The following is a 19,814-nucleotide window of genomic DNA, read 5'->3' on the forward strand; positions in this document are numbered from 1 at the left end:
TTATTAAAATGTTCTTGAAGGGCTTCTAATTAGCCACGGACACAACCAGGAGGTAGGAAGGGGTGGGACGGGGGCAGTGGGAGGGCAGGGAGGGCCAGGGCTCTCAGAGCATGGTCCTGGTCAGCAAGTCCACAGGACAAAGTCTTGTTGGGTAACAAGCACGTGGTTCCTGGGGAAAACCCAGCTTACCTCTCAGGTCTTGGCTCCTCATCCCAGTGCGGGGAGCTCACTCCCTCCCAGGACCCCATGCTGCTGTCCTCAGGTCTGTCAGACACTCCTCCCTTAGGGAGATCTGCAGGCTGTCCTAGCAGCCCTGCACTTTGAGGACAGTGGCTGCTCCTTCCTGAGTCTCCCCCATCTCCAGGCTGAGCAGCTTCAGCTATTCTCATAGAACAGGCTTCTAGATGCTTCCCTGCCCCATCCCTCAATCCCATCCTCTCTGCCTGACCCTGAACTTGCCTGGGAACACAGACATCAGTCTGATGGATGCTGCCCTGTGAGCTCACTGTCCATGGAGATGATAGACAGGAATCTAAGAAGGTGTCAGGTGACAGGAAAAGAGGCCCACCTGCTGGGTGGGGGGTTATGTCAGCCAGAGAGGGGCCAACTGGCTCAGTTTGGTGGAATGCAGGACTCTGACTGGTTAAAACTGTGATATTCCCAGGCAAAGTGATCAATCAGGCCTCAAGGATGGCCTCTAAGCAAAGGATACTGACGTTTGACTTGTGCCATTAAATAGGATCTGTTCATCTCTGGGCTCTCTTCCCTCATACACTGTACTGTGAGCTCCCTGGGGCTGAGGTATTGTCCCCTTCCTGCAACCCTGTACCCCAGTACCCAGCACAGAACCTGACCTGGAGAGATGCTCAGCCCACGTGTGTGGAGTGAAAGCAGACAGAGAGAAAGGAGAAGCTTGCAGGCTGAGGAAGGGCAGTGCCTACCCACTGAGTGACCCAGCGTTCAGCCCTGGGGGGATGCAGGGGGTGAGGGCACACAGTGAGAGCCAGTGTTTTCTCAAGAGAAGGAGGCCGAGTGATTATCAGCAGAGTTCAGCTAAGATGGTTCCTATTGGAATCAGCCACAGAGAGTCAGCCAAAGCCCAGTTTGTTCATGAAAATTGTTGTATTCGATTTCCAGATTATTTTGATTTTGAGAAATTCTGGTCTTTTTTTTGATGCAGTTGTCACTTTTCTGAGTTAAGAGCTGACCGATGGAACCACTAAAACACCTCCAGTGATGTTTCCATTACACTGATGGCCATCAGAGAATATATAGACTCAATAAGTAGATAATTTCTCTTACGTAAATTATACTACTCATGGTGCTTAATCACCTCTCAATTTCTACTGGCCTAATACAGCAATCACAACCAAATATTTCTAGCTCTTATAATACTGAGATTTCTTTCAACCCCTCTAATATCGGCAAAGTCAGGAATTAGAATGCCATACATAATTGGTTAGAACAAAGGCAGTGCCAATGAAGAAGGATTTGCAGGCAGCTGGCTGGCTTGGGCACCAGGCAATCAGAAAGGAGGCATGCTCCTGTGCGGAAACACGGACCCCGAGTCCTCTGGGCCAAGAGGAGATCCAGCAAAACCAGGTAACACAGCTGGGGAGGTAAGAGGCTCCCACCAGTCAGTCCCTGCACTGGATCAACAGAGCAGGGCAGTCCCAATGATGGACGTGACCTGGGAACACAGAGCAGCCCCCAGAATGAATTCAAGCAGGACACGCCTCAGCTCAGGGCAGGACTGTCAGCCCCGCCCACACCCCCACTGGAACAGGAGCTCCACAATAGCAGGGATCTTGTTGTTCACTGCTGGATCTCTAGCTCCTAGGATGGCAATTGACCCAAAGTAAGTACTCAACACAGAGTTACAAGGTAAACAAATGAGTCCTTCTACCCATTTACTCATTCATGTATTTGACATTCATTTGGATGTCTGCTCTGAGATCTCTTCCCTCGCAAAGGGTGGGCCTGTGAAAGCCCTATTCACCACCAACCACAGTTGACTATAGCAGATGGACGCCTTGGCCGTGAGATTAGAATCAGATTCTTGGAATAGGATTCAGCAGTGCCACTCAGACATGATGGTGGCAGAATGGTAAGGTGCCAACCCCAGAAGGGTAGACGTTCCCTCCTGCATCGCCTGGACCCAGCTGCACAAGGACAGCGACTGTATCTGTTTATCTGTGACTGTATCTCCAGCTTCTAGTAAAGTGTCTGGTATGAGGTAGAGCCTCCAGAAACATTGCTGAGAGATGAAGGCATGATCGCACAGAGAGAAAGAATGGGAGATGCAGAAAAACACAGATTAAGTCAATAATTAATAAATAGCAAGGTGAAAACAATGACTCTGAAAGGAATGTTGCTTTAAGAATCTTTAAGCCTCAAAAGGTGACTAAAGCAAGAGATCTGAATTAAATTTATTTAAATATTAAGTACATAATCCTAAACCTTTTTTAAAACTAAGACTATCATATTTCAGTAGTAGCTATCTTTTACTACATTTCAAATTTGTATTCTCTCATTTCTTAAGAAGGAAGGCAGGGGTATTGACACAGACATATCGCTGCAAACTTAAGAAAATATTAAGCATCCATACCCTCCGTGTTCATTAACTTACTGGTTAGTTAAAAAAAAAAGTGGGGGAGATGGAATTTTCAGTTGCATGAGATGAATGAAAAGGATTCATGTGGTCATGCAGGGTAGTCCACAGCTAGATGATACTACAGACTTAACTCTGGTTCTGTACAATATTACAGTGCTAAACAAGATATCACAGTGATATGCTATTCAAAGAAGTTTTAAAAAAACATTCATTTTTCTGTTTTATTTCCATTTGTATAAGTTTTTAAAAAAGTAAGCACGTGATAGTTTGCAGGATCCTGCTACAACCCAAACTCCCATTTCTATTTGTAACTATTATCGTCTCTTTATATTACTTACATTTTGTAACAGATGTTGGTTTAAATTAAAAAAAAACAAAAGACAACTCGGGAGGCCCAGGTCTGAGCTCTGCCCTCACCTTCACCCTCCCCCAGGTGGGCGGGGCAAGCCTCCCTGACCAGGCTGGGTGCTCAGGGGAGGTCAGCCACCTTCAGGGACAGTCAGCAATCCAGAAGCCGCTGCACCATGAGTGTCTCTGCGCTGAGCACCCCCAGAGCCCTGGGCGGTGTCTCGGGGCTCCTGCAGGCGGCCTCCCTGCTCGGCCTGGTTCTGCTTCTGCTCAAGGCAGCACAGCTCTACCTGCGCAGACAGTGGCTGCTCAAAGCCCTCCAGCAGTTCCCGTCTCCTCCTTCCCACTGGCTCTATGGGCACATGCAGGAGGTAGGATGGAGTGGGACGGGGAAGTGGGAGGACAGGGAGGGCGGGGCTCTCAGGCCGTGGTCCTGGTCAGCACGCCCATGGGACGAAGCCTTGCTGTGGGGCGAGCACGTGACCTCACAAAAGGACCCAGCTTACCTCTCAGGTCTTGGCTCCTCAGCCCAGTCCGGGGAGCTCCCTCCCTCCCAGGACCCCGTGCTGCTGTCCTCGGGTCTGTCAGATACTCCTCCTTAGGGAGATCTGCAGGCTGTCCTGGCAGCCCTGCACTTTGAGGACAGTGGCTCTTCCTTCCTGAGTCTCCCCCGTCTCCAGGCTGAGCAGCTTCAGCTATTCTCGTAGAACAGGCTTCTAGATGCTTCCCTGCCCCATCCCTCAATCGCATCCTCTCTGCCTGGCCCTGAGCTTGCCTGGGAGCACAGACATCAGTCTGATGGATGCTGCCCTGTGGGCTCACTGTCCATGGAGATGACAGACAGGAATCTAGGAAGTTGTCAGGTGACAGGAAAAGAGACCCACCTGCTGGGTGGGGGGTTACGTCAGCTGTAGGGACAAATTAGCTCGGTTTGTTAAGACTGAGGAATTTTCCAGTCTCCTGATTTCAGTGCTTAAACCCTGACAAGCTGCTGGCACACATGAGCGAGGTTCCCAGGACGGTGCCAGGTAAGGAGAACCGACATTTGAGTTGCACCATCCACAGGGTGAGGTCGCCCGCCTGGTGTCCTCCCTCAGTGGACTATGTGCTCTCAGAACCGAGCGTGAAATCCCCCTCACCCCCAGCAGCCCTGCACAGAGGGCTGCCAGTCCAATGTGTGGAGGGACAGGAAGGAGCGGCTTGCAGGCTGGGGAGGGGCAGCGCCTACCCACCCAACACTGGCAGCACTAGCCTGGTCAGCGGGGGGCTCAGAGCCACGTCAGGGGCCACGTGGAGAGGGGCTCATCAAGGGTTTGTGGACTGAACAAATGCTGGGAGAAAATCGGGTTGCAGAGAGCTGAGGCCTCCCTTTCTCTGCAGCGTGATTAGAGTAGAGTGGAGCCAAAGACGGGAACCGGAAACAGCCCGAGCCCCACGTGGGCTGGCCCAGTACCTCTCTCCCCTCTCCTTCCTAATCTCCTGCACCCCAGGTTACTCAGCATCCTCCCCGCCTGCCTGGGCATTCTGGCCTCTGGGACTCTGCTCCCATGTGCCCTCTACCTGGAATGATCTTGTCCCTCATATGTCTGTCTACAAAGGCCCAACCCCAAGCCACCTCCTCCAAGATGTCTTTCTGGGTCTCCCAGGAGCGGAGGGGACAACCCTTCTTCCCTTGGCTGTCCTTCTCTTAAGGCAGTGCTAACCGGTTTCAGCTAGTTTTGTCTGCAGTGTCATAGCTGTGAGCTCCTTCTGGGAGAGCCTGCCTCTGGTTCTTCTTTGTAACCCGAGAGCATCTTGGTAAACGATGACTCGATGAATGAGCAAGTGCATGAGGAAGAGCTTTCAAACGTCCAGGTCCGAGTTAGGTCCCCTTCCCAAAAGCTTCCACAGAGGCTTGGTCTTCCCTCCATCACACATTCATGAGCCCCTACGGCTGTCATGTCCTCAATCTCATTGTCTCCTCCTGGAGGCTCCAAACAGGCAAGCATCTACAGCCGCATCCTAATTCAGTGCCTTAAACCAGTGCCTGGCACATAGTAGATGCTCAGTAAATATGTGCTCAGTGAAGGAACCCATCCCACAGTAGGCAAGTTGCCTCAGAGCTGGTGAGTCCTGATGGTAGAAGGATGCAGGCAGGGATTAGATACCAAAGTGGCAGATCGTTGCTTTGAGTTACACAGAAGCCATTGAATTAAAGACGAGGTGACTGCATGGAACATGCCTAGGACCAAATGTTGATGAGAAATCTAGAGGTGATAAAATGAAGCTGAATCTACAAGGTTAAGGAGAGGCAGTTGCTCTGTGGCTAAGAGGAGGGGCACACCAGGTAGAGGAAAGAACCTGGGCAGAGGCTTAGAAGTGTGAGCAGGTGGGGCCAGTGCAAGGCGCACAGGCAGCAGCATCTTTGGGGGCAGAGCAATGGGTCCTGTGGACTCACCAGCCCAGCAGGAGGCAAGAATAGAGAGGGTAAAGCCAGAAAGCAAGGGCTTTTGTGGTCCAGCGTGAGGAGTTTCAAGAGATTCCTCTCAGCGGTGGGAAGTGCGTTGGGAAGTGCATAAAAGTTTCTGGTTATTGGTAAGTGAAAATAAGATTTAGGGCTTCCCTGGTGGCGCAGTGGATGAGAGTCCGCCTGCCGATGGAGGGGACACGGGTTCGTGCCCCCGTCCGGGAAGGTCCCACGTGCCGCGGAGCGGCTGGGCCCGTGAGCCATGGCGGCTGAGCCTGCGCGTCCGGAGCCCGTGCTCCGCAATGGGAGAGAGGCCACTACAGCTAGAGGCCCGCGTACCGCAAAAAAAAAAAAAAAAAATAAGATTTAAAATACACATATAAGAACCTTAGTTCAATACCATTTTCATGTATACATCTAGAATCTATCCTATCACTGTGTATACACTCAATATGTAAAACAATATATACAAGGGCTTCCCTGGTGGCACAGTGGTTGAGAGTCTGCCTGCCGATGCAGGGGACACGGGTTCGTGCCCCAGTCCGGGAAGATCCCACATGCCGCGAAGCAGCTGGGCCCGTGAGCCAGGGCCACTAAGCCTGAGCGTCCGGAGCCTGTGCTCCGAAACGGGAGAGGCCACAACAGTGAGAGGCCCGCGTAGCACAAGAATAATAAAAAAAATAATAATATATACACATACAATTTAGTACTTAGTTTTTTTCACTTAGCCATATACATCCTAACACTTTCATATTAGCAAACATTTACATGTATGGTGGGAAAATATTGATGATATATAGCAATCAGTAAGCAAAAGGAAATTAATATATAAAATTATTTTTTAATATAATCTATTTTATTCTCTAACTAAAATTCTATGACAAAACTGCTCATCAAGTGATATGAATTATCATAAACTGCTCACGCAAATGTTGCAAGAATAACTTCCAAAAGTTTTGTACACCAGGGAGTGAATCCCTGATGTAAGTTTCTGTAGGCAGTTTGTAGTGGTGGCCCAGGGCTCTACCCGACAAGGGGACAGAATGTAGTCTTAGGACAAAGGTGGACAGCCAGCAGGTCTGGGGCAGAGCCCAGGTCAGAAGAAATAGTTCCAAACTCCTACCTCTGCTGATCGATCCAGAACGATCTCCCTGTACCCATCCTGCCCTTCACCCCCACTCCAGCACTGGAACTCAGAGAAGGGTTTTATTGATTTATCTTTCCCTTGGAGACAGTTCCAAGACGAGACCGAGCTGCGACCCCTACTGAAGAGGGTAGAGAAATACCCAAGCGCCTGTGCTCGCTGGCTGTGGGGGACGAAAGCCCTGGTGTTGATCTATGACCCTGACTACATAAAGGTGGTCCTGGGGAGATCAGGTGAGAGGGAAACCCACATCCCAGCAGGAGAAAATCTTCCCTCTGGGGTACATGACCCTGGATCTGTGAAATTCCAGAAGAAATTGGCACTTCAGCCATCAATACCTGGCTCCCTACCAGCCATCCTTGCAGCCCACAAGCCAGACTAAGGCCAACATTACTCACTTACAGTGAATGCTTAAACACCTGGGTGGGGCTGGCTTCTCTTTTCTGTCTTACTTTCTTTCTTGTTTTAACCCAACTGAGATGATCCCAGGTCTGGAAGACAATTCCCTGTCCACACTGATGTAGGTTTGGCACCTCTCACTGTTGCCTGTCCTGGGTCATGAAATGGCCAAACCACCACAAACTGTAGGAAAACCACAGGCTCCTTTCTTACTCTGTGGCGCTGAGCAGAGCCTATCTTTCTTGCCGATTCACCGTCTTAGTCCTGTGGGTGTTCTGCTGCTGGGACACTGAGTCTGCCTTCCTGGGCGCACAGTGACCATGAGGACAGAGAGAGTCAGGGATGGGAGGCAAGAGGGAGGTGGCTTGAGACAGACTGCCGGCTGACCAGCATCAGGAATGGAAGGTGCCACAGCTGCTCTGGGGGCTGCCTGCCTTGTTCGGTGCCCTCCACTTCCCTTCCTTCTCTTTCAGACCCAAAGTCTCACGATTCCTACAGAATGCTGATCCCCTGGATTGGTAAGTACATTTAAATACAACTGCAGTCCACCCACCAGTTAGGTTTACCAAGAGCTACCTCTTTGGTTAATGGAGAACAACGGGTACCAGGCACCCTGTCACCACCTCATCTCTCAGTCAAGCCTCATTTCTCTCCTTCCATTGAAACTCTCACCCTTTGTAATGGTGCTGAGAGCCCTCCTGAAGCTCAGCCTCTTCTTCATCACTTCTCAGTCCTCTGCGACATTCTCAGCCTGACTATTAACTAATTCCTTCTATCACCTGCCCGCCTACTCTTCTTCAACCTCTGTCTCACAGCTGTCATAATCACATCCTATGGACCAGCCATTTTGGAATTTCACATTCCTGAACTGTACTGCCCTTTCCTACCTTTGCCGACGGTGTGCTCTCTCCTGACACCTTTGGTTCCTCCCAAGTTGTCCCTAGTCGTCCCCCTGATCCAGGCTCCCCGACCCACACACACACCCATCTGTGGCCCAGGGAAAGGTTTGCTCGTGTTGGAGGGGCAGACGTGGTTCCAGCACCGGCGGATGTTGACCCCAGCCTTCCACTACGACATCCTGAAGCCCTACGTGGGTCTCATGGCCGACTCTGTCCGAGTGATGCTGGTGAGTCTATCCCTCGTCACCTGGACACAGTCATATCCAGCACTGCTGACAAAGTCCACTCTCAGACCCTTGTGTCCCTCAGGCGTCCATCGGACACAGCCTCCAGAATGATGCATTCAGAATGTACTCTGAGACAGAGCTCACTACAACTGGATGGGACAGAGGGGTGCCCTGGCAGCAGCTTGGATCCACAATTTGCTCTGAGGCAAGGGAAAGCAGGGACATAGTGTATTCAGGGTCCACTCTCCTCTCATCTCCACATCTTCAACACAGAGAATTAGAGCAAGGGTCATTCCACTGGACAGCTGTGCAAGCTGCCCCCGGATGCCCTGGACAACGGCAGCTTCAGTGGCAGAGTGGACATCCCAGGATGTCACTCAGGTAGGCTCTGGCCTGGGGCCCCAGGCCTCTGCATGGAATTGAGCCACTCACTGGAGGAAATGAGGCCACGTCTACACTCACAGAGCCAGGTTTTGACAAACATCACCTCTGATCCAGACTGAGCACCTACTCATCTCAGTTAACAATGGATAAATGAAAGGAAGCGCCCCTTCATAGGAGCCCAAATAGAGTCCCTTAACCTTTTCCTTGCCTTGAAATATTTGCTTATAAGAGTTGGCCATCGCCTGTCCAGTTCCGATCTCAGGACACAAAAGATTACCCCTTTGTCCCATGAGAAACAATGTTTTCTTGTCTGCCACAAGGTGATTATCATCATAAATTGCTCCTAGAATTCAGAATTGATTCAGAATATTAGGAGAGAGTATAATTAATTACATAATAAATGATTCCGAGAAAATAGACATCACATTACACACATGTGTTACAGCTTCAAACTGCTAAAACACATCTGCTTTGAAAGTGAGAAAATCTCATCAGAAGATTTAGAGAGACAGAGAGAGAGCCTGGCCTTGTCAGCACAGGCCTTCTGGGGGAGCAGAGCGGGGTCAATGTCCCCCTCCCACCACAGGACAAGTGGGAGGAGCTCGTCAGCCTGGACTCGCATCTGGAGGTCCTTGGACACGTCTCCTTGATGACCCTGGACACCATCATGAAGTGCGCCTTCAGCCACCAGGGCAGCATCCAGACAGACAGGTCAGTGACAACCCTTCAACGGCAGGGCAGGGTCCTTGTTCTCACCAGCTGGGGAGGACTTACCTGAGAGGCAGTTAGGGCAGTGTGGACGCTTATCAACACAGAAAGCAACATTCTGCACAGAGCCATGGACCACAGTCAAATTCCACCCAGACCAACCTTGACTCAGTCACAGGTCCCTGATTCCTGCACAGGGAGAAGCCTGGCTGCTCAGGCCACTTGTAAAGGACTGAGGGTCTCCTGGGCTGTGAGGCAGAAATGACAAAGGCTCAGAGCTGCCTGTCCCCACTGACTGAGGAATCCCCACCCGGAGCCCCACTCCATCTCCAGGTGAGAGGCTCCCTCCACTCCAGTCTCTTCTGCATCCTCTCCCTTCAGGAACATCCAGTCCTACATCCAGGCCATCAGAGACCTTGGCAATCTGACTTTTTCCCGATTAAGAAATGCTTTACACCAGAACGACATCATCTACAGGCTAACTCCTGAAGGCCGCTGGAGCCACCGCGCCTGCCAGCTGGCCCATCAACACACAGGTTCTGCTTCTCCTTCTGGGCGGCTCCTCCCCTGGCCTTGACCCCGCAGGCACAGCCCAGACTCCTGCTTCCTCTTCAGGGGCTGGCACACACCCACACTGGGTACTTCCCTGGTGCAGGGGTTGGGAACTGAGACGTCAGGGTGTCAGGTGAGGTGCAGGGGAGATACATGTGTCACCACGTTGCTGACGGTGGAATGAGACCCCCTCCCAGCATCATTCAGGCAGAGCTTCCGTGGGCTGTGCTATTGAGGGGATTCCCGACCTGGATCCGACGATGCTGGAGCTCTCTGCCCTGACATGTGTGCCCATTCCCACCCTCGTCCTCATCCACCTGGTACCCAGATTGGGCCTGAGGGGCAGATAGGGCTACAGTGGGTGCTGCATCTGGGCCCCCAGGAGCCCTCAGCTCTGCCTGGGAACCACTCTTCTGGGACAGATGGAGTGATCCAGCTGAGGAAGGCTCACCTGCAGAAGGAGCGAGAGCTGGAGAAGGTGAGGAGCAAGAGGCACCTGGATTTCCTGGACATCCTCCTCTTCGCCAGAGTGAGTGTGGGCAAGAGAGGCCTGAGGCTTTGCCCAGAAGCACAGAGGAAGGGCAGACCCTGCACTCCCCCTGCCTCCGCAGATGGAGAATGGGAGCAGCTTGTCTGACAGGGAGCTCCGTGCCGAAGTGGATACGTTCATGTTTGAGGGTCACGACACCACAGCCAGTGGCATCTCCTGGATCCTCTATGCTCTGGCCTCCCACCCTGAGCATCAGCAGAGGTGCCGGGAAGAGATCCAGAGCCTCCTGGGGGATGGCGCATCCATCACCTGGTGAGTGCCCAACAGGTGGGAGAACCTTGTCCCTCCGCGAGTGGAGGACCCCTGGTTGCCTGCCCTTAGATGGGCTTCCTTTCAGGGACCACCTGGACAAGATGCCCTACACCACCATGTGCATCAAGGAGGCACTGCGACTCTATCCACCAGTGCCATTCATTGGCAGAGTTATGACCAAGCCCATCACCTTCCCTGATGGACGCTCCTTACCTGCAGGTATGAGCTTCACCACACCCACTGAACTAAGCACTCTGCATGACCACGTGGGAGATCAGAAATCCACATGTGCTTTCCAGCCCCGGGATGCTCTGTCTGATGTTTCCACCTCAAGATAATTAATATTTACTCTGCAGTCTAGACGTTTTGTAAAATGCCTGACACAGAACTTGAACCAATGAGAGCTCAATAAGCAAATGCTAGCCCTTGAATGTGGTCTTGTAATGAAGCCCTAAAATTCTAATTACTTGAGACGTGAAGGCTTAAGAGAAAAGCAGAAATAAGCAAGGGGAGATGTGGTTCTTTCCATGTGGGGTCTAAGTAAAGGAGGGAGCTCAAGGAATGCACTGTCATGGGTCAGTTGGTCCAGTCTCTGGGGAGCCCTCAGGTGGATGGCAGAGAGCAGCTGATGATCAGGTCTGAGAGCCCTGCCATGGTTGGAGGCCACCCATTGGCTCACATCCCAGTGGGTCTGAATCCCAGCCCTGCCACCTCCTCTCTGTGGGATCACAGACACGTCCCTCAACCTCTTGGAGGCTCAGGTGAGTCATCTACACATGGGGATAGGAGTGCCTTCCTTGAGGGCTGCTGTGAGGATTAGATGAGTTAATGCACAGCCCCGAGGACTCATGATGGCGCCTGATAACTGTGAGTTTTCATGTGAGGCGATCCTCATACTAAGCCTCCAATTCTCTTCCTTCTCAGTCCTGGCCATGGTTACCTGCTCCTAATCTGTGCTCATGTGCTTTGTCACCTCCAGCCCACCTGTCTTGCAAGAGCACCATTTCATTCAGAGTGATGGAGGGTAGCTCTCATGGTGGCTCCTGGGCCTTTTGTGCACATTGCCCCTGTTGCCATGGGTACCATCGGTCTTCTCTCTCTCCTCCCTGCCCCACAGGAATCCCACTCTCCCTCTCCTTTTATGGGCTTCATCACAACCCAAAGGTGTGGCCGAACCCAGAGGTATGATGGAGGAGGGGATGGGATGCTCTCTCCAGACCAGCACCTCCCCTGATCCCCCTTGGGGATTCTTGTCCCCTGGTGGATTGGTGCAAGGAGCTTGACCCCACCTGTCCTGGCCCCGGTGCTCTCTCTGCAGGTGTTTGACCCATCCCGGTTTGCACCAGGTTCTGATCGACACAGCCATGCTTTCCTGCCCTTCTCAGGAGGATCCAGGTGAGGCCTTCTGTACCTGGGGCAGCCAGGTGTCACTGGGTGCTACCTGATGTGTGTGACTGTCTACATTCATATGTGGTGTATGTAGTTATGTCCCTGTATGTTGACGTTTTGAGAAGGAGGCGTGTGTCCCCATGTACAAGAAGACCTTCAGGGCACGCCACGGTGACCTTGACCTCCTGACTTCCGCAACGACCAGCCACATTGCCATGGCCGTGGCCCTCCAAAGTATTCCAGGGTTTTCCTCACTTTCGGTGTATGACTTTTCAGCTTTAGAATTTTTCATGAAAGGTAAACTTCAGATGTTTGCTTTTCCCAAGTATCAGTCACCTTAGAAGGTGGTTTTTTCTCTTGGCACATTTCTAGTCCAGCCCACTGTCTTTTTTACTTAATTCACCAATCCACCTCTCACTGTATCAGCCATCGTGTTTGCATGGGTTTGGATTTCCAGCTGCATTCCTTGTCCTGAGGCTTCAAGCTATGTATGTGATCAGTTACAGCTGCCATTTGAAGAAAGCCTTGTGTGTCTTCTCTATTTCTGTAGTCGAACCCAACAAAGTTGTAACAGCATATTAATATACACATGACACCTTTTCTAGTTGCCAAAAATCTATACATGTAGCAGGGATTATATACCATAGTCCAAAAATCTACGGAGTCTAATTCTGGCAAAAAAGGATGACATTGAAGGCAATCAAGTGCTTTTGAGAGAAAACTCACTATTTTGTGTTGGACACGTGCATTTGAGAAGTTCCTGCCGTGTAAAATATACAGCACACATGAAATAGCTGTTAAGCTAGATGACACACTCCAAAATGACTCCTGTGAAAATCTTCAACGGCTACAGATCCCCCCCGAAATAGTAACTTCCATAACTTTGGAACTACTTAGTAATCCAAGTTTTTTCTGAGCCTATAATTCTGTGAAATTTTCAGTCGGTGAATCAACCTTCACAGAACAGGCTTGACGCAACACGTTCCCGGAATTTGTCTAGTATTTGATCTGTGCCAGGGTCCTGTTCTTCCTTGTAGACATTGGCTGCAGGTCATGCGGCTGCCACCAGAGGACAGGGGGTACCTGACAACTCAATTCCGAGGTCAGAATTAATGTTTAATTTTAATCCATTCCTTTTTTTTATCAATTCAATTAACTTTGTTCAAATAGAAAGCTATTTATTAAGCCTGCTTCCGTGTGCCAAACCATATATTACAAGATGGGAACACAGAGACGAAAGGAACTTTCCTTGCTCCGAGAGTTCACAGTCAAGAAACCACTACCGCTATTCAAGACAGACATGCGACGTTTCCATAGTGTAGTGGTCAGTACGTTTGCCTTACAAGACAGACATCGTGCACTCATCCACTCTTTCACTCGTTCATTCATTCACTGAGCAGATTGTGGACTGTTCCATGTTTCTGGCACTGTCTGGTCACGGGACAGTGATGTGTTCTTGAGTGAACGCTAAAGCTGCTTGGGGATGTGGGAGAAAGAGGCGCAGGCGGCAGAGGCGGGAGACCAGGCGGTCACTAGACTGAGTCTTGAGCATGTAGCCAGCAGAGGCGGGGGGAGGGGACCTCAACAGGAGCGGAGCGAGGAAGAGGGGCTGGACAGGTACGAGGTGAGTGAGGAGCAGCCCAGAGAGCGCTGTGACGCCAGCTGAGCCCCGCGACGTGTCCTCCCTGTGATGGGGGGCGCAGCAGGCCCCGAGCCGCCATGGCTGCAGTAGAGGGAGGGGAGGCAAGGAGACTGGAAAGGCCAGTGAGGAGCCCACGGGATGGGAGGAGGGGCCTTGCTGGAGTAGAATGGGAAGGCTCCAGGGGCGGGTTGACTGAGGGGCTGCGGGGAGACAGGAGGCCGGAGCATTAACTGGGAGGCAAGTGGTCCAGCAGGTCGAGGGGCGCTAACCCGTGGCCCCTCCAAGAAGCCTCCCGGTTGCCATCCTGACTTCCTGACACAACTCTGTCCTGTCCTGTCTGGGGACTGGGGCCCCTGCATGTCTGCCATGGGTGGTGAGGGCCCGGGAGTTGCCCACATCCCCCTACAGTGCCCTGGCCTGGCCTAAAACCAGAAGCTGCCTGTGGACGAGTGAACAAAGTACTAATTCACATTTACTGATTCACGTGACTTGACCCTGTGGCTTGGAGCACCGACGCTCCCCAACAGGACTTGGGACTGCTGAGAGCAGAAGTAGGAGTTAGGAGCTAGTCCTGGAGAGAGGTGGCCTTTGTGAAGGTCAGGGGGAGAGGGTGGACCGAGGCTTGGGCGGCACGTTCAGTGTGACCCATAAGGAAGGGATCGGGGCTGGGCCACGTGGAGGAGATCCCTGAATGCCCTGTGCCCGACAGGGGTTAGAAGCCTCTGCTCACTTCCTTTTCCCTCCCTGACCCAGGAACTGCATCGGGAAGCAGTTTGCCATGAATGAGATGAAGGTGGCCGTGGCCCTGACCTTGCTTCGCTTTGAGCTGGCACCGGATCCCTCCAGGGTCCCTGTTCCCATTCCAAGAGTTGTGTTGAAGTCCAAGAATGGGATCCACTTGCAGCTCAGGAAGCTCCTGTAATGCTTGTTGGAGACAAGGATGAGTTCTGAGGGTCCCTGCCTGCCATCCTGTCTCGCTGTCACTCTCTCCCGTCCTTGCCTCTGTGCTCACTTCCTGCTTCTATCTGCCCACCTGCTGGCCTACCTCGTCTCCTGCCTCCTGCCCATCAGACGTTCTGCCCTCCTCCTCTCACCTTTCTCCAGGCTCCCTATCTGCTTATCTCTCCATCTGTCTCTGACCCACCTGTGTCTCTGACTGTCCGCCTAAACCCTGATCACCTGCCCTCCTTCAGTCTGTCTACTCTCTCCCTGTCTTTCTCCCCTTCTGCCTGCCTGTCTGTCCCTGAATTCACTTCCTTTTGCTGATAAAATAATTGGCCACAGCCTTAAGGACTTCGAACAACACAGAGTTATTTTCTGACAGCTCTGGAGTCAGAAGCCGGAAGTGGGTTTCCCTGGACACAGCCAAGGTGTTGGCAGGGCCCCCGGTGCAGGGATGTAGGAGAGGATCCCTCCCTTTGCCTTTTCCCATATCTAGAACTGCAATCCTTGCGTTCCTTGGCTCCTGGGCCCTCCTCCATATTCAAATCCATCAGCTTCTTCAAATGTCCCCCTGCTTCAGTCTTCACATCGCCTTCTCTTTCATAAGGCCCTCTGTGATTACACAGGCCCACTCAGATAAAACAGGCTTGTTCTCTGGCTCTGGGTATTAGGACACGGACACCCTGGGCAGCCGTTACTGTAACTGCTAAGTCCTGCGTGACTACCATCGCCTTGGGCCCCCGATCACTCCCGTGTGTTATGGGTCTGCTTATTTGTCACTCACCTGGCTTCCCCTCTTTCCCACTCCCTGGATAAATTCACGATGTCATATGGAGCGTGTGTGTCTTCCCTTGCAAGGAACTGGATGGAATGAAAGAGAGAGAGAAGGGGAGGGAAGGCAGAGGCGACGAGGAGAGGACATGACCCCTGGTCTGTGGGCCCAGAACCCCAGCAGAACAAGCGTGTCCCAGCGCCCCTGCCGCCTCAAACTCTGGGGTCCCTCATACCCCACAACCCGCCTGTCACCTGAGGCTCCCATGGCAGCTGAGTCAGGAGAAAGGGCTCGTCTCCAAAGGCTCAGAGGGAAGAAGCTCACCCCAGGCACCTGTCAGGGAAGGAGCCTCCCAGCTATTGTGTGGTAGCTTCCTCGTTACATCTTTAGAGGGGCCCAACTGAGACAGGCTGGGCCTGGGACCCTTTGCTGTAGCGCTGCAATGCTTGCACCTGGTCACACCTCTCTTCGAGCAACAAAATACAAAGAAAGTGTATGGGACTAAAAATAACTATGTCCATGCACAGTTGGGGCAAATTCTGAGCAAAATATACCAAGAGACCAAAAAACCCAACTGTCACTTTTTTTTTCTTTTTTCATCTTTATTGGAGTATAATTGCTTTACAATGTTGTGTTAGTTTCTCTGTACAACAAAGTGAATCAGTTATATGTATACATATATCCCCATATCCCCTCCTTCTTGAGCCTCCCTCCCACTGTCCCTATCCCACTGAAGGTAGTTGTACACAGACTCTTAAAAAGAGAGGGCAAAATCCCTTGATAAAGCAGTTTTGATAGTTTCTAATATTTGTGGGTTCTTTAATAGATGTTTTTTGGAGTATAATTGCTTTGCGGTACTGTGTTAGTTTCTGTTGCCCAACAAAGCGAATCAGCCCCGTGCACACACGTGTCCCCCTATCCCCTCCCTCTTGCGTCTCCCTCCCTCCCATCCTCCCTATCCCAGCCCTCTAAGTCATCGCAAAGCACTGAGCCAATCTCCCTGTGCTATGCTGCTTCTTCCCACCAGCCAACTATTTTATACATTACACATTCGGTAGTGTATATATGTTGATGCTACTCTCACTTCGCCCCAGCTTCGCCCTCCCACCCCATGTCCTCAAGTCCATTCTCTATGCCTATCTCTTTATTCCTGCCCTGCAACTATGTTCATCGGTACCATTGTTTTTTTTTTAGGTTCCGTATATATGTGTTAGCATATGGTATTTATTTTTCCCTTTCTGACTTATTTCACTCTGTATGACAGACTCTAGGTCCATCCACCTCACTACAAATAACTCAGTTTCATTCCTTTTTATGGCTGAGTAATAGTCCATTGTATATATGTGCCACATCTTCTTTATCCATTCATCTGTCAATGTACACTTAGGTTGCCTCCATGTCCTGGTTATTGTAAATAGAGCTGCAATGAACATTTTGGTACATGACTCTTTTTGAATTATGGTTTTCTCAGGGTATATGCCCAGTAGTGGGATTGCTGGGTCATATGTTAGTTCTATTTTTAGTTTTTTAAGGAACCTCCATACTGTTTTCCATAGTGGCTGTATCAATTTACATTCCCATCAACAATGCAGGAGGGTTCCCTTTCCACCACACCCTTTCCAACATTTATTGTTTCTAGATTTTTTGATAATGGCCATTCTGACCAGTGTGAGGTGATACCTCATTGTAGTTTTGATTTGCATTTCTCTAATAATTAGTGATTTGAGCATCTTTTCATGTGTCTCTTGGCCATCTGTATGTCTTCCTTGGTGAAATGTCTGTTTAGGTCTTCTGCCCATTTTTTAACTGGATTGTTTGTTTTTTTGATATTGAGCCCCGTGAGCTGTTTGTATACTTTGGAGATTAATCGTTTGTCTGTTGTTTCATTTGCAAATATTTTCTCCCATTCTGAGGGTTGTCTTTTTGTCTTGTTTATGGTTTCCTTTGCTGTGCATAAGTTTTTAAGTTTAATTAAGTCCCATTTGTTTATTTTTGTTTTTATTTCCCTTACTCTAGGAGGTGGGTCAAGAAAGATCTTGCTGTGGTTTATGTCAAAGAGTGTTCTTCCTATGTTTTCCTCTAAGAGTTTGACAGTGTCTGGTCTTACATTTAGGTCTCTAATCCGTTTGGAGTTTATTTTTGTGTATGGTGTTAGGGAGTGTGCTAACTTCATTCTTTTACATGTAGCTGTCCAGTTCTCCCAGCACCGCTTATTGCCCACCCCTTAGGTGGTGTTGTGTGCAGGGGGCATGGGCAGCACCCTGCTTTTGCTTCTGACCCCCAACTGCCACTTTTGAAGAGCCTAGATTAAAAACAGAGTGTCAGGAGGAAAAGCAGGGCACTGCGCATGCCCCCTGCACACGACACCACCTAAGCGGTGGGCAGACCACCTAAGCCACCCCCTGGCCCAACCCCTGGACACACTCCTACCCTCACCCCATGTAAGAAACAAGCTTGCCCCCCTTCAGGGAGCGAGAAAGCAAGGGAACCTGTTGCTTGTTCCCGCTCCCCCACTGCAGCAGGGGCCCCAGTAAAGCCTTGCCTGCATTTCTTGTCTGGCCTCTGATCAACTTCTATTGATTAAGGAGGCCAAGAGCCCTGGTCAGTTACATATTTTGTGGCACCCAACGTTGGGCCCTTCCTTGTGCCTGTCTGGGAAGAGGATCTGGGCACCTCTGGGACCACCGAACACAGCTTCACAGCAGGTGACAAGCGGCCACCTGAACCTCTTGTTTCAGTGTCACCACGTTTGGTAAGTCTGACTTCCTGGCCCCTGGGGGCTTCAGTACCCTCATTCAGACAACACTTTCCCCTTCCCTTCATCCTTTTTCCCTCACCATTTTCCCTTTCCCCTTAGTCCCTTTCCCTCTCCTGAAATCTCTCTACTTCTCTTTCAGTCCTCTCCTTTCTCCATCCTCTCCTCCCTCCGTCCTCTCCTCCTTCTGTCCTGTCCTTCCGAGAGAGTGGACGTCAGGCAGCTACAGCATCAATCCTCTCAGCTTGTGAGACCTGCTCCCTCTGGCCGGCAACGGCTCACCTTGACGGGTGACAGGCAGAGGTGGAAGAGGCTCGCCTCATGCCGTGCAGACCGTGGTCCAGAGGGCTCTCCCTGACCAGAGATTATGAGAGCAATAGATGTTCAAACCTCATATCGTGGAATGGCTGGAAGCCCTATCATCCCAATATTCTCACCTTTATTTTCCTGCCGCCAAGGAGAGTCCCACTGGGAACGGGCTGAAGGGGCAGATTTCTATATACTGGTGTACATGTGGGTGAGAGTCCCACAGACAACATACAACTGGCTGGTTTCAAGGCTTAATCACCCCCGTGGGCTCCCTTCTTCATTGGCCCTTTCTGGAAGAGTGCTGTTTGGTGCCTGAATGGACACCTGCGGGGGCAGGTTGAAAGGGCAATCTCTCTCTTTCTGTCTCTTTCTCTTTTTCTGACATTCTTTTCTGTCCCTCCTCCCTTTACCTCTCCCTTGGTCCTCACCCCTACCCTCCGTCCACTTTATCCTGAAACTTCTTGTTTGTGTCTTTAAGTTTTGTGATCGGCATAACTGTTCTTTCCTGGGATCAAGGGGCTTGCATCTCCGCCTCTGCCGTTGCAATGTAACTATTCTGCCTGGGCTCTCAGGAAGTACCTGATCCATCTGTAGTCCCCCACACCGAGGGAAAAAAGAAAAAGAGGGCCATTTTAAATTCAAGCAGGAAAACTATGAAATCTCTGGTTCTGCAGAAATTAACTTGTCTAACTTAAGCTTGTGGGTTTAATTAATACAGACCTGTCTTTAGAGTCATCAACATTAAGTACAATACTTTCATTGCACCTAAGGTTCCTGGAAGTCAATAAGTGCATATTGTTTCTGTTATAAAATGTGTCAACAGGGGAAGTAACCTGATATCATTAAATTTTTAAGTGAAAGTACTGGGATAAGAAGTTTTTGGTAACCTCTACAGGAATAATTATGTCTTGGAAACATCCATCTAAAACAAGTCGCTCCAAATTTTGGTAAATTTGAAACTAAATTAAGTTAAATCATAGGAACTAATTGAATAGTCAGGCCATTTCAAATAAGGTAAAATATTGGAACATTAATTGCTAAACAGGTCTAAATTTACCTACTTTTGTCTTCTTGTGAGAGAGAAATTAAGCTATTTGGTACTGCCTTGAAATGTTCTCTACCAATATACGGAATGCTTATGTAAAAGTTCATGGGGGACTTCCCTGGTGACGCAGTGGTTAAGAATCCTCCTGCCAATGGGACGTAGGGGACACAGGTTCAAGCCCTGGTCCAGGAAGATCCCACATGCAACTAAGCCCGTGAGCCACAGCTACAGAAGCTCGTGCACCTAGAGCCCATGCTCCGCAACAAGAGAGGCGACAGCAATGAGAAGCCCGCACACCGCAATGAAGAGTAACCCACGTTCATCACAACTAGAGAAAGCCACGCACAGTAATGAAGACCCAACGCAGCCATAAATGAATAAATAAATAAGTAGGATAGTTCGTGGTGGCTTAAGGAAAGAAGGATGCGTGTTTTCAG

General features: G+C 50.5%; 2 protein-coding genes across 3 annotated transcripts in view; one reads left to right on the top strand and one right to left on the bottom strand.

Annotated features, from left to right (window-relative positions):
• The window catches only part of LOC136126710 (cytochrome P450 4B1-like), a 121,284-nt gene extending 121,036 nt beyond the window's left edge, over window positions 1-248 (bottom strand). Inside the window, 1 exon segment of the mRNA XM_065882110.1 lies at window positions 190-248. Within this exon segment, the coding sequence (XP_065738182.1) occupies window positions 190-248 (59 nt within the window).
• Window positions 249-3,119: 2,871 nt separating this feature from the next.
• LOC136122952 (taurochenodeoxycholic 6 alpha-hydroxylase-like) lies at window positions 3,120-15,325 on the top strand. 2 transcript variants are annotated; one of them, XM_065877082.1, is made up of 12 exons: window positions 3,120-3,333; window positions 6,644-6,785; window positions 7,425-7,469; window positions 7,950-8,077; window positions 9,048-9,172; window positions 9,551-9,705; window positions 10,144-10,250; window positions 10,333-10,523; window positions 10,609-10,742; window positions 11,641-11,705; window positions 11,842-11,918; window positions 14,308-15,325. In XM_065877082.1, exons 1-12 carry the CDS (start codon window positions 3,139-3,141, stop codon window positions 14,474-14,476), a joined length of 1,533 nt encoding a protein of 510 aa, XP_065733154.1. In that variant the 5' UTR covers window positions 3,120-3,138; the 3' UTR covers window positions 14,477-15,325. The 2 variants fall into 2 exon arrangements, with proteins under 2 accessions (XP_065733154.1, XP_065733164.1); XM_065877092.1 differs by lacking the exons at window positions 9,551-9,705; window positions 10,333-10,523; window positions 14,308-15,325 and having other exon boundaries at window positions 3,139-3,333; window positions 10,144-10,256; window positions 10,593-10,742; window positions 11,842-11,922.
• Window positions 15,326-19,814: the final 4,489 nt, after the last annotated feature.

This window comes from Phocoena phocoena, chromosome 1, assembly GCF_963924675.1.
Source record: "Phocoena phocoena chromosome 1, mPhoPho1.1, whole genome shotgun sequence".
In the NCBI taxonomy this organism is placed as follows: Eukaryota; Metazoa; Chordata; class Mammalia; order Artiodactyla; family Phocoenidae; genus Phocoena; species Phocoena phocoena.